Genomic DNA, 14,217 nt, shown 5'->3' on the forward strand with positions numbered 1-14,217 from the left:
TCAGTAGATACTATGCAGTGTGGTGATGGTAAGTCCCTAGGCTTGTACACTAACACTAATTAATGTAGCTTAAACAAACTTACGCTAAGGACAACACATACATCCATTCCGGGGGTGGGGAGCCTCGCGAACCGTTGCGAGGCGGCATACTATGCAGTGTGTGCTATTCATTATACGGGATAGTGAAGATAAAAACTAGAATACGCAAGTGGCAAAACCAACATAGGGTTGAAATATCTCCCGACAAAACAACAGCAATGGTATTCAAGGAAGTTGACCAGTAAGGACAAAAATTCTTCCAAATTTTGAAACAAAATATTCTAAAAAATTTAGGGTTTTATACGTTATACGAGTATGATGTATACCTGACTGGAAATCTGAACAAATTTAGGGAATGAAGACACTTAAGATAACGTACATCAAATTTTTCAACGGAGTTTAACATGGTCAATGTAATGCAGAAGCAGCCCACTTGAGAATCTCAGTGGAGAAAGCAATAGGGCGTTTCCACTACAACGTCAGAAACACCGTCTGGGTCCATCCGTTCACTTCATCTTCTTCCAAGCCCTTTGTTCTTTCTGTTAAAATTGCAATGTTACCGGCAAACCCTAAACCCTTAATTTTTTCTCCTTGAGTGTTAATCACCTTTCTTAATTTTAGTTTGAGTTCTTCTACAGCTTGCTCAATATGAATATTAAATAACATGTGAAAAAAGGCTACGAAATTGTCTTCAGTATTATCTCTCTTTGACGTCCAGCATGAAAAGGTGATTAAAAAATTAGACAGGCTTTTAAATTGGTTAGCGGAATCGGCTTTGCCTCGTTAATCTATAGAGGGCATGTGCTTCTTGAGATCTACTTCTATGAATTTTCAAAAGGTTTCTTGTGTATATAAAATATGTGCTGTTACTGATACGTGGTTGGTTGTTCAGAGATCCGCATACAGACACGCAACTTAAAAAAAAAACTGAAAGAATCTTACCCAGTATGTCAGACTGAGGCAACCACTTCCCAAGTTTCAGGTTATCCGGTTTCCCTGGGAACGTTTCTGCCTCCCATTTGAAGAGAACACGTTGCTTGAGCTTCGAGAATGCCTCCACAATAGCCAGTCTCTTGTCTTCAGGAAGATCAGCACTTTTCAGGTTAGATCCCATGCTGAAGAGTATTGCTCCGTCTTTCGCACCGTCGAGAAATTCCTGAAGGTCCTGTGAACGCCGACAGCCAGTTTTAGTTATGTGCTTATGACAATGACTGCAGTAACATGGAAGATGGACGGAGAAACAGCGATAAGTTTTGAAATACAATTTCCTATTCACTGAAAGAGTTATCGTATTATGGACTAACTGTGTAATATAAATGGTAACTGACCCAATAATTGTATTTAACCACTTACAGGTAGAAGTTGTAGACAAATGTTTTTCGTGGGTGTGCTGGTGTTGTAACACTCATTGGTGCTTCTTCATCGCAGATATTTTGCAATTGTGAGAGAAATGTGACCACCTCCTATGTTCAACTCAAAGTGCAATAACCACTCACACTCGGCAGGTGTGGGCCAATGATGGAAGCATTTCCGAAACGCCTAAGCTTGTAAACTGTTCGCGTACCGCCGTCGTTAAAGTGTGCCATGCATAGCAAATTGTCGCTATCCATAACAGGCACAGAGGAAACTGGTGGACCACACGCCATTGATGAAAGGTTCAATAAAATGGTTCAAATGGCTCTGAGCACTATGGACTTAACATCTGAGGTCATCAGTCCCATAGAACTTAGAACTACGTAAACATAACTAGCCTGAGGACATCACACACATCCATGCCCGAGGCAGGTTTCGAACATGCCACCGTAGCAGTCGCGCGGTTCCGGACTGAAGCACCTAGAACCGCTTGGCCACCGTGGCCGGCTTTGATGACAGGGATGAACGACGGTTGCGGAGAATCTACAGGCGAGCAGACTTGCAACTTTTGAACAACTGATCGCATAGTAACCAATATAGCTGCTCAACTATCGCCCAATGAATTTTGCTGTGAATGGGCCTTCGCAGTAGGCGTCCAGTTGGCTCCCTCACGATGACTGCTGTTTATCGACGACAAAGGATGAAATTTGCACGCCAATACAGCAACTGGACGTCCGCTGAGTGGCATTTTCAGATGAATCAAGTTTCATGATCCATCAGACAGATGACTGTTGGTGTGTACCAAGTGAAACGTCTGAAAGCAGTCAGTCTGCTTGCATTATGATCAGGGGGTGTTTTGGTTGCATTTCCTGGACGATCATGCCATCCTGGAAGGCACAGTAGATCAACGCAAGTATGCATCTATCCCTGGATACCATGTCCAACCTCACATCTTGGTTGATTTTCCTCGTCACGACGGCATCTAGGAGCAACACAATGCAGCAGGTCACACAGCTCGCAGTAAACGTGTGTGGTTCGAAGAGCACCACGGTGAGTTTACCGAACTCCTCTTGCCACCCAACTCCCCGATTTAAACCCAGTCGAGAATGAGTAGGACCGCCTTGATCGGACTATCCGCGCCATGAATGTTCAACAAAGAAACCTAGCCCAGCTGGCCACTGCACTGGAGGCGGCATGGCTCCACGTCGGTTCCTTCCAGAATCTCACTGACTCTCTTCCTGCACGTCCTGAAGCGGTTGTCGCCGAAAAAGTTGGTTATTCAGGCTTTTGACAGGTGGTCGCATTATTGTGATTGGACAGCATATACAGTAACTTGGAATTAAGACTGTACTACGAATTGTTCCATTGTTTTCAAATGGTTGAAATGGCTCTGAGGTCATCAGTCCCCTAGAACTTAGAACTATTTAAACCAAACTAACCCAATGACATCACACACTCCACCCATACACGAAATTAACAAACAGCACAAATTGACGAGGCAGTAGAAACCCTCACTAACGCCGTCCAGGACGCAATAGCGGCCACCATAAATCGCACCTCGCAACAACACAGTGCGGCCCTGTCCCAGGAAATCCTGGGCCTAATCTCACTGAGGAATCGCCTCAGGAGACAATGGCAGCGCACCAGGCGTCAGTACTTCAAACGGCACATTAACAGTCTACAGGGCATCATACACGATAAAATACAAGCTCCTAGAACACAACAGTGGAACCAAAAACTCGAAGGACTGGACACAGCGCGACCTGGCGTGTGGCAACTAGCCCGACACTTCACCAGGGAGAAAATATATACCCCGACGCTTCAAGGGCCTGGCGGACCTGCATACTCAGCGGAAGAGAAAGCAGAGCTAATGGCCCGAACACCCGCAGCGTCATTCACACCGAACCTGGTACCATCAGATCCAGTGTTCACACTTGCTACTGACCAGGAGGTTACACGCATTCTAGCCTAACCATCGCTCGACGACATTCGACATGCTACCACAGCCGACGTCTCCTGGGCTACAATCCATTCCGCTGCTAGGAAAGCCTATGGTCATGATGGAATTCAAAACAGTGTCATCCATGAGTTCACGGATAAAGCTACTGAGTACCTAACACACATAACGAATGCCATACTAAAACACCAACACTTCCCCGCCTTTTGGAAGACGGCCAAGGTCCTGATGTTCAGGAAGCCGGGAAAAGACCACAGCTTCCCACAAAATTACCGACCCATCAGCCTTCTGAGCTCGCTCAGCAAGATTGTTGAGAAGGTGATTCTCATACGCATCACTAGGCACTGCATAGCAAATGACATCCTGAGACCGGAGCAATTCGGCTTCAGGAATCACCACTCCACAACACAACAACTTTTACGGGTCGTTGAACATATAACACATGGCTTCAACATAAACTAAACAACAGGGGCGGTGTTCCTGGACATCGAAAAGGCTGTCGACCGTCTATGGCACAATGGCCTCATTCGCAAACTCAGCGATGCGGGATTCCCCGACGGGATGGTGCGTCTAATACACTCATACCTCACAGATAGGGGTTTCAACATTGACCTGCAGGGAAAACAATCAACACGACACGGTATACGCGCGGGAGTACCCCAGGGAAGCATCCTAGGGCCCCTACTGTTTAACCTCTCCATAAACGGTCTACCAACCACACCCAACACAACGATGGAAAACTACGCGGATGACACAGCTATCCTCGCACAAGATTGGAAACCATCAAACATTACGTCACGCTTACAGACTGCACTCACAGTGGCTCAGCCTTTGTTGGAGAAATGACGTGTTAGAGTAAACGTTGACAAGTGCGAAGCCGTTCTGTTCACTAGAAGACCGAAGCAACTGCGTGAACACTGATATTGCAGACCAATAACTCTACGTGACGCCCAATACGTTTCCGCGTGAAAGTCAAATACCTCTGTGTCTGGCTGGACTTGAAATTACTCTGGGGGGACCACATACAACACATGACCAACCGAGCTAGCGTGAGGCTCAAACAGCTCTACCCTATGCTCAACAGGCGTAGCACACTGAACAGAAGGGTGTCGAGGTCCATGTACATGACTCTTAATCGACCCCTGATGACGTACGCGGCTCCTGTCTGGGGATACGCTGCGCCTACACGCCTGCGCCGTCTGCAGCTCATACAAAACAAAGTACTCAAAATCATAAGCAATGCTCCACGATACACACCCATCGCGGACCTTCACCGGGAATACCGACTAGAGACTCTCACGGAGGTAATCCACAAACTCACCAGAAGACTATACAGAAACTCCGGACATTCGCAGAACCCGTTTATTCTCAATCTGGAGAACTACCACCACAACCAAAGATGGAAACATAAAAGACCAAAAGACATACTTGTAAGGACCTAACGTCTATGGCCAAGCACAAGCAAACAGAACGGTTCAGGCGAGCTCTGTTAATCAGACGCCATTACTGGATATCCAGCTGGAATACACTGCCGAATAACTGGCACCACGCAGGGAAGCCGTACCATACACTGCATGCAAACAAGCTCCACGCATCCCCCCACACAGTGAGATGATCTATGGCCTATCATCCACTACTGTATAACGATCTTGATTGTTCCAGGAATGTAGCGGCTGCAACAACTGGGATACATCGCCATCGTTTGCCACGGTAATGATGCATGGATACCCATACTAACAAATCCAACCTTGCATGAACTATGGCAGATAGTAAGCCACTACTGCTCTTACTACCCATCCCACTGTCGCAGAGGTTTTTTTCCCACGGCACGAGCCTTGGCACTTTTTTCCCTCTGCTCTTCAAATCGCTACCCTCACACGCGTTTCGTCCACAATCTATCACCTGACGGACCGTGTTAATGCGTAGTCTTACCCAGACGCACGGATAACATCACAGCCCAGCATCCTGTGATCCACTTACTAGATAACTAACATGTTTACAGAGGTGACATTAGAACTTTTGGTTTGGTCACCACGTTGGTGCGGGCGTGGAGGGGCCCCATCTCCATAAAAAACACACATCCATTCCCGAGGCAGTATTCGAACCTGCGACCCGACTCCATTGTTTTCAAGCATGCGTAAACTCAAGAGTTTCGAGAACAAAGCAATCTGAGTATTTATGCACCTTCATGTTTACGTGGCGCACTGACTGCTCCATTGAAGTTCGGATGTTCAGTCGCATGAATTCCACTTCTTTTTTTTCTAATATTTCTGGCTTATACCGTTCAGTCATCTTCAGAACGAGACGAAAGACTGACGGTGTAGTAATCGTACCATCTTTTTAAACCCATGGATCGCGCTACTGTGCATGCGGCCACAGACACAGGCGGCATACATGTTAATCGACGGCGAAGAAGTACAATATGCATGAACCAGATGATTTCATTCGTATCGCCTAGTATTTGTTGACAAAGAAGAGACATTCCCTTCTTGATAAACTAGTGTTCTGGAGGAGGTCTGAGTGTTGTTGTCAAGACAATCAAATTACTCCCACATATTCAGTATTTACCTTATATGGCTACAGTCACCATAAAATTTTCACTTCTTCTCGTTTCCACATTCCCCACTATACCTAAGTTTGACCATACCTCTTTACACTACCTCTATAGGCCTTTACGGTTTTTCCACAGTATTTACGGTTCTAAGATTCCGAATTGCGACTCGCGTAACTTTAATTTTACTGTTTCTTACCTGTTCACTGTACTGACTTTGGTTGTCAGAAATAGTTTATTTTTGAGTTTTCCGAAAAGAAAGACCACATTTTCGTTGTCTAATGGCAGTCTGCGAAAGAAGGAGGGAAAGAGGATTAGCGTTTAACGTCTCGTCGGCGACGAGGTCATTAGAGACAGAGCTCAAGCTCGCACTGCGAAATGCTAGGGCAGGAAATCAACCGTGCCATTTCAAGAGAAACATCCCAGAATTCGCGTTAAGCAACTTAGCGATGTCACGGAAACCCTACATTTCGATGCATAGACGGAGATTTGAACTATCACCCTTACGAATATGAGTCCTGGCTGATAACCTTGCCTAGTAGCAGACTCATTCACCAAATTTGATGTAAGTGATAACCGCGCAGCATTAACCTATAGCTGCGGCTAACGTTTCAGTATAACTGACTAGCGAGTCCAAATTTCAGTGCGAATTGCATTTGCAGTTTATGGAAGAAATATAAAATTCTTTTTTAAACTTTTGGGATGTATTCTTCACTTCACTATAAGGAACAAGTGGAATAGAGTCGAAATACTACGTTTTTGAGCTATTGATGAAACAACATCTGTAAAATATCTGGGAGTATAGGTACGGAACGATTTGAAGTGTAATTATCATATAAAATTAATTGTTGGTAAAGCGGGTGCCAGGTTGAGATTTCCGGCCGGTGTGGCCGAGCGGTTCTAGGCGCTTCAGTTTGGAATCACGTGACCGCTACGGACGAAGGTTCGAATCCTGCCTCGGGCATGGATGTGTGTGATGTCCTTAGGTTAGTTGGGTTTAAGTAGTTCTGAGTTCTACGGGACTGATGGCCACAGATGTTAAGTCCCATAGTGCTCAGAGCCATTTGAACCCAACCAGGTTGAGATTCATTGGGAGAGTCCTTAGAAAAAAACACTCGTTCGACCTATACTTGAGTATTGCTCATCAGTGTGGGATCCATACCAGGTCGGAAGATCCAAAGAAGAGCGGCGCGTTTCGTCACAGGGTTATTTGGTAAGCGTAATAGCGTTACGGAGATGTTTAGCAAACTCAAATGCCAGAGTCTGAAAGAGAGGCGCTCTGTATCGCGGTGTAGCTTGCTGTCCAGGTTTAGAGATGGTGCGTTTCTGGATGAAGTATCGAATATATTGCTTCCCCCTACTTATACCTCCCGAGGAGATCCCAAATGTAAAATTACAGAGATTCGTGCGTGCACGGAGGCTTTCCGGCAGTCGTTCTTCGCGGAAACCATACGCGACTGGAACAGGAAAGGGAGGTAATGACAGTGGCACGTAAAGTGCCCTCCGCCACACAACGTTGGGTGGCTTGCGGAATATAAATGTAGAAGTACATGTAGATGTAGAACATTATCAAATGCTTTCACTTCAGAAGCTCACAAAAAAGAGAGAAATGTCACCCGCGCACTTGGACACATGAATAAACTCGGCAGATCATGGTTTGTAACAGACTTTCAGGGGGCCACGGACGGCCTTGAACGGTTTTCCAGGCTTCGTATCGAATGTATTGCTTCCCCCTATTTATACCTCCCGAGGAGATCCCGAATTTAAAATTAGAGAGATTCGAGCGTGCACGGAGGCTTTCCGGCAGTCGTTCTTCCCGCAAACCATACGCGACTGGAACATGAAAAGGAGGTAATGATTGTGGCACGTAAAGTGCCCTCCGCCACACACCGTTGGGTGGCTTGCGGAGTATAAATGTAGAAGTACATGTAGATGTAGAACATTATCAAAGGCTTTCAATTCAGAAGCTCACAAAAAAGAGTGAAATGTCACCAGCGCACTTGCACACATGAATAAACTCGGCGGATCATGGGTTGTAACAGACTTTCAGGGGGCCACGGACGGCCTTGAACGGTTTCCCAGGCTTCCGTGAGACGACGATCAACCGCCCCCGTGTCAAGAATATCTGTTCCATAAAGCAGAGGTCCCACATATAACAACTGGTAGGGTTGAGGTCGTGGGTCGCTCTGCCCGTGAAACTGGTGCGCCCTGCACAAACTCCTTACGAGAAGCCAAGAGCCACCGGAAACAGCAACGGCCAGAGATGTGGAATGTGTCCCAACAAACGAAAGATGGATATCATGCGCCATTACAGCGACTAATTCCTGCAAGGCCATGGTTAACGCGGTGTCATTTAGACCGATCTACGATTTCCACCATCATCCACTCTGCTTTAACCATCCCTCGTTTCCCGTGCGTTTGTACAGAATCAATATTTACAATAACCCTACAAGTGCGTGTGATTGTGGGTCAGAAGCTGATGTAAACGAGATCTTTTCGTGTCCAAATTTGACGAGAAACGCTCGTAATTTCTGAAAACTTTGATAAATGTGAGCTATCACATCCCTCAGTCAGCGGCTTCTCTTCTGGTTTAGAAAGACATTTTCCTGTATAAAGTCAATTTTCTTAAGAGTGTAGGGAAAAGTCTGTAAGACTCATATTTTCATTTATCTGTGCCTCTTATTATTAATTTTAAGAAGTCGTGTGCATTGATAACATAAATATACTGAGGTGACAAAACTCTTGGGATAGCAATATGCACATAGACAGATGGCGGTAATATCGCTTGCACAAGGCATAAAAGGACAGTACATTGGCGGAGCTGTCATTTGTACTCAGATGATTCATGTAAAAATGTGTCCGGCGTGATTATGGCCGTACAATGGGAATTGTAAGACTCTTAAGCCGAAATGGTAGTTGAAGCTAGAAGCATGGGGCATTCCATTTCGGAAATCGTCGGGAATTCAATATTCTGAGATCCACGGTGTCAACAGTGCGACGAGAATACCAGTTTTCAGACATTACCTCTCACCACGTGCAGGGCAGTGGCCGACGGCTTTCACTTAGCGATAGAGAACAGCTGAGTTTGCAGTGCCAACAGATAAGCAACACTGCTGTGAAATAATGACAGAAATACATGTGGAAGATACGACGAACGTAACCGTTTGGACAGTGCGGCGAAATTTGGCGTTAGTTGACTATGGCAGTAGATGACCGACGCGAATGCATTTGCTAACAGTACGACATTGCCTGCAGCTCCTCTCCTGGGCTCATGGCCATGACGGATAGACCCGAAACGACTGTAAACCCGTTGCGTGGTCAAATGAGTTCCTATATCAGTTGGTAAGAGCTGATGGTAGAGTTCGAGTGTGGCGCAGACCCCACGGAATCCGAGCTGCCAACAGAGCACCGGGCAAGGTGGGGGTGGCAACGTAACAGTGTGGAGTGTGTTTACGTGGAATGCACTGTCTACTCTGGTCTGACAGAACCGATCATTGTCTGCTTGGAGACCATCTGCAGCAATACATGGACTTCGTGTTCGCAGTCGTTGAATTTTTATGGATGACTATGCGGCGTGTCATCGGGAAAAATTATTCGCGATTCACTTAAAGGACATTGTGGACAGTTCGATCGAATGATTTTGCTACCCAGATCTCCGACATGAAACCCATCGAACATTTATCGGATAGAATAGAGAGGTCAGGTCGTGCAGAAAATCCTTCATGCCAACACTTTCGCAATTATGGACAGTTACAGAGGCTGCATGGATCGATATTGCTTCCAACGACTTATTTTCCATGCCTCGTCGAGTTCCATGGTACTAGGAGGTATCCCATAACTTTTGTCACCTCAGTGCATGTCTAGTTTACTTATCATTCTATTTATGAAACATTTGTTATATGAATTTATGTACTTTCTCTGTACAATTATGTATTCTATACAAATACGTGTTCTCGATGGTTAAATAAAGTACAAACTTTGGAGGCCAATTGAAACAAATGTGTTACTCGTGTAGCTTCAAAGCTGGCATTGCTCCAGTGAGGTGAATAATGTAGTATAGTGAACAAAGAATCTTTAGACTTCTTGCAAATATACCGAGCGAGGTGGCGCAGTGGTTAGCACACTGGACTCGCATTCGGGAGGACGACGGTTCAATCCCGTCTCCAGCCATCCTGATTTAGGTTTTCCGTGATTTCCCTAAATCGTTCCAGGCAAATGCCGGGATGGTACCTTTGAAAGGGCACGGCCGATTTCCTTCCCAATCCTTCCCTAACCCGAGCTTGCGCTCTGTCTCTAATGACCCCGTTGTCGACGGGACGTTAAACACTAACCACCACCACCACCATCTGCGTTCAGGAGGGATCTCACGCCACAACTGTCCTGCAACTGCCAAGTGCACAGGAAAACCTAGACTTGCTGCTATCGGTCTGACAAATAATTTACACATAAACTTACTGGAAGACAGTGGTAAATGGTGAAAGAAAAGGAAAAAGCTGATAGTAGTTTATTGCTAATCATAAGACTACAAAGCCTCAGGGAAAGGCGATAGTAAGTAGGAAAAGAAATTTTATAGGTAAGTGTGCTACAGTCGGAATGTTTAAAATAATACTTGCAGAGTAATTACATTTTTTGTCAATACTGCCCTATCAATAGTGAACATACAACTTAAGTGTGTACTATATTAATTGTGGACAGAGGAGAAAAGTCGTTCTAGCTTAATAATTTCTACTGAAGTGTCACAACGGAAGAATCGTGTTAACACGATTTGAAGATCGTCATACTGAATTCACGTTGATGTCTTGGCCACGAAATTCGCTGGATCTGAATCCAATGGGAAACATGTGGTACGCTATCGTGCGCCAGCTCCATCTACACAAACCACTGCCCGGTAATTTACGTGAATTGTGTGAGCTGTGCTTTTACGTTTGCAGCCATATACCTCCGTAAATTTACCGATGATTTGTTTTATCCATGCCACGCAGAATCGCTGCTGTATATACTTCCAAGAATAGGTCAACACTCTATTAAGTAGCTAGTGGACAAGAACCAAGAATGAAACATAAGAAAGAAAAAGCCACCGATAGATGTTGGGAGAAGGCTGAAGTCTTTCTACTCCGTTGTTCAGCCTGTACATCGAGGAACCGATGATGACTGTGAAAGAAAGGTTCAAGAAGTGTGAAGATTTGCTGATGACGTTTGTATCCTTATTGAAAGTGAGGAAGAATTACAGGACGTGTGGAATGAACTGGTCTACCGAGCAGAGAATATGTTAAGTTGGTGCATACATTCGTAGCATTTTTCCATAAGTTCAATAAATGACCTGGTTTTAGGAAGAACAACTGGTCGAGTCATGTTTAGAGTATATTTTCATCCGGAAAGGAAGTTTGTTGAAGGTTATTTGATAGAGAACAGAAAGGGTACAAGATCAGATGAGTGAAGTGGCACTTCCCAACACCACTCCTGTATAGTGTTTCTTGTCAGTCTAGCAGAATGTGGAGTAGCATCACTTCACTCAGTCTTCCTCGTCGTTGTTCTTGTGTTGCGTTTGCAAGACGTCTCAGTTGTTAACAATAAATATTAGCGGCGATGGTTACACCTGGCAGATGCAATTCGTAGTATACCACACCGTCACTGTTCCACCATATGCAGAATATTAGCTTTGTGGGTGCACGCATGTCTTTGTACAGGGAGCTACTGCTCTGTTTGGGCTCAACCACTCCTTTATTTTTCTTATATATACACAATTTATCGTCATCAGTAACGATACAGGATAGGGATAGTCGGTGTTGTTTGCGAGCTAATTGATGAAGTGCAAGCAGAGATGCAAATACGAACACACGTTGCGTTTGTGACTTTGTCGCAGAGCATGGGGTAACAATACACCGAACTTATGAATCTTCCCCACTGCACGCGCTATGTTGGAATGTTCATAATTCATAACATTTGCTAGTTCTCGAGTACACTGAGGTGGACAGTTGTGGATTAATGCGTTTAAAAGATCTTTATCAAACTCCGAAGTTCTTCCTAAAGAATCATTAATGTCAAACGATCTCCCTCAAAACGAGAAAACCATTTTCTTGACATGCTCTGTCCAAAGGCATTATCTCCGCACAAAGTGCAAATGTTTCTAGTACCCTCCACCACATGTCACCTGCCTATTGAACTCAGGCAGAGAATATGTAAGAAATGTTCCGGTTTCTCCATTTGGCACTCCATTTTCTAGTGCTTACAGCTCCCCTCACTATCTCCAAAAGACGAAGTTACACTGTGTACACTCGAATAGCAACAGTGAATTACAACTAAAAGTGACAATCGATAAATAAAGCAATAGCAACAGGAATACCAACGAGCAAAACAAAAACGTTAAAGTTATACATGAGAGTAAACGAAAGAATGACAAAAGTAATAAGGAGTAACAGAAATGAGATGAATCCTAAACTTTCCATCAAAATTGGAGGGCGCATAATTGGTGAGGTAAAGCAGCCCGCCACTTCAGCGATCTGAAAATGGAATCAGGAAACTGTGGCGATATTTTCCATGTGTTAGTTTCAGCACGTATCCGTAGCTCAGCGGCCAGCGCGGCTGTCTCATGCTCCCACTGGCCATGTCATTCGTTTTTCAACCACCAGCAGTGCCTGGCGCTCTGGAGTTGAGTATCCCCCGTGCAACAAAAGACTCATCTTAGCGCAAGTACTACGGCTATAGGTTACAATATTGTGCGACGGTGGGCCGTGTGTCAACCAGCCACCAACGCTGAGCGAGCATCAGCTGTGTCTGACATAGCACCGCGCAAAGCGCACCCAACCTAGCGCTGCTGTCTAGATCGGGCCCTCGAGGTTCTCACCATGACCGAAACGCCATTAATACTGCTCCATATGGTCCACGGGTCGACACCAGAATGCGCTTACACGACGTGGGCGACTATACGTCTCCGAGAAAGTGCAGGATAAAATGTTATAAGTAAAAGAGTTCCTCTCAGTTGGCGTCTTGTTGGTTGGACACTCAACTCCACGTTCACTATTCGAACTTGAAAAGCCTTGGCGGGGAACAGCCATACTATCTTGACAAACACGCCTCAAGTAAGAGTTGCACAAAACCAGAACTCTGCTCGTAAATCCGGGGTTAAAACTGGCATTTTCTCTGCAGGAAAACTCAAATAACATACAGAGAATATCAACAGTTTTATTTCTGAGACACTTTGAGTAACCTCAACACTTCGCTGACCAAGTTCAGTCTCTTCACGACACCACGACTCGTGTAAAGACATAATTTTTCTCATACAGCTATTAAAAATAAATGAGAGAAGTTAGGCACTTGGATTCTGCGCACTACATCTTCTGTTCTGAACAGGTCAAGTATCGCGAGCAACTAACGGTGACACTCGCACAGCAGACACACTGCAGTGATGCAATTTGAGCCTCTACTCCAGAGGTTTGAAGCTCCTTCCTAGTCAACTGTTATTGCAATTTAATTAATTTGTAGAACTCAAAGTGTTTAGTAGTAGAGATCAAGTCCAATGATCGCATTTTCTTCTAAAAGTGACTGAGGCTGGGTACAGAGCTGTGAAGGATTGTTTAAATGATTTAATGCACCTTGGCCTTTTATTTTAAGTTAACCTAGGTCATCAGTCTTAATTCAACATGAACCAAAACACCCGTGTGCATCATCTATGTACGTCGAGTGAATCGTCTCTGTATAAGGTCCTGTCACATTAATATGACCACCACCTGTGTTCGACGGCAACAAGCAATAACCATTCACAGATGCTAGGTGGTACCACTAGCAGTGGAGAGTGAATAAAGTTTGTAGGAGGGACGCGGAAAACAGTGAAGTCGTTGTCGTAAAGCACAAACAGAGCGATTTATCTGACGTCCAAAAACGCATGATTATTGACTTGGGGGCGACGTGTGGAACTACACTACTGGCTCTTATAATTGCTATACCAAGAAGAAATGCAGATGATAGACGGGTATTCATTGGACAAATATATGCAATTTGTGTGCATACATACTGAGAAATCAGTACCCAGAACAACCACCTCTGGCCGTAATAACGGTCTTGATACGCCTGGGCATTGAGTCAAACAGAGCTTGGATGGCGTGTACAGGTACAGCTGCCCATGCAGCTTCAACACGATACCACACTTCATCAATAGTAGTGATTGACGTATTGTTACGAGCCAGTTGCTCAGCCACCATTGACCAGACGTTTTCAGCTGGTGAGATATCTGGAGAACGAGCTGGCCAGGGCATCAGACGAACATTTTTTATATCCAGAAAGGCCCGTATAGGACCTGCAACATGCGGTCGTGCATTAT

The 14,217-nt window shown here is 45.0% G+C and overlaps 1 protein-coding gene across 3 annotated transcripts in view; it reads right to left on the reverse strand.

The window, feature by feature from the left end:
- The window catches only part of LOC126285311 (UDP-glycosyltransferase UGT5-like), a 126,700-nt gene that overhangs the window by 29,804 nt on the left and 82,679 nt on the right, over positions 1-14,217 (reverse strand). For all 3 annotated transcript variants that reach the window (XM_049984609.1, XM_049984610.1, XM_049984608.1), the window contains one exon: positions 982-1,204. In XM_049984609.1, coding sequence (XP_049840566.1) covers positions 982-1,204 — 223 coding nt within the window. The remainder of the gene's footprint in view (positions 1-981; positions 1,205-14,217) is intronic.

This window comes from Schistocerca gregaria, chromosome 8, assembly GCF_023897955.1.
Source record: "Schistocerca gregaria isolate iqSchGreg1 chromosome 8, iqSchGreg1.2, whole genome shotgun sequence".
In the NCBI taxonomy this organism is placed as follows: domain Eukaryota; kingdom Metazoa; phylum Arthropoda; class Insecta; order Orthoptera; family Acrididae; genus Schistocerca; species Schistocerca gregaria.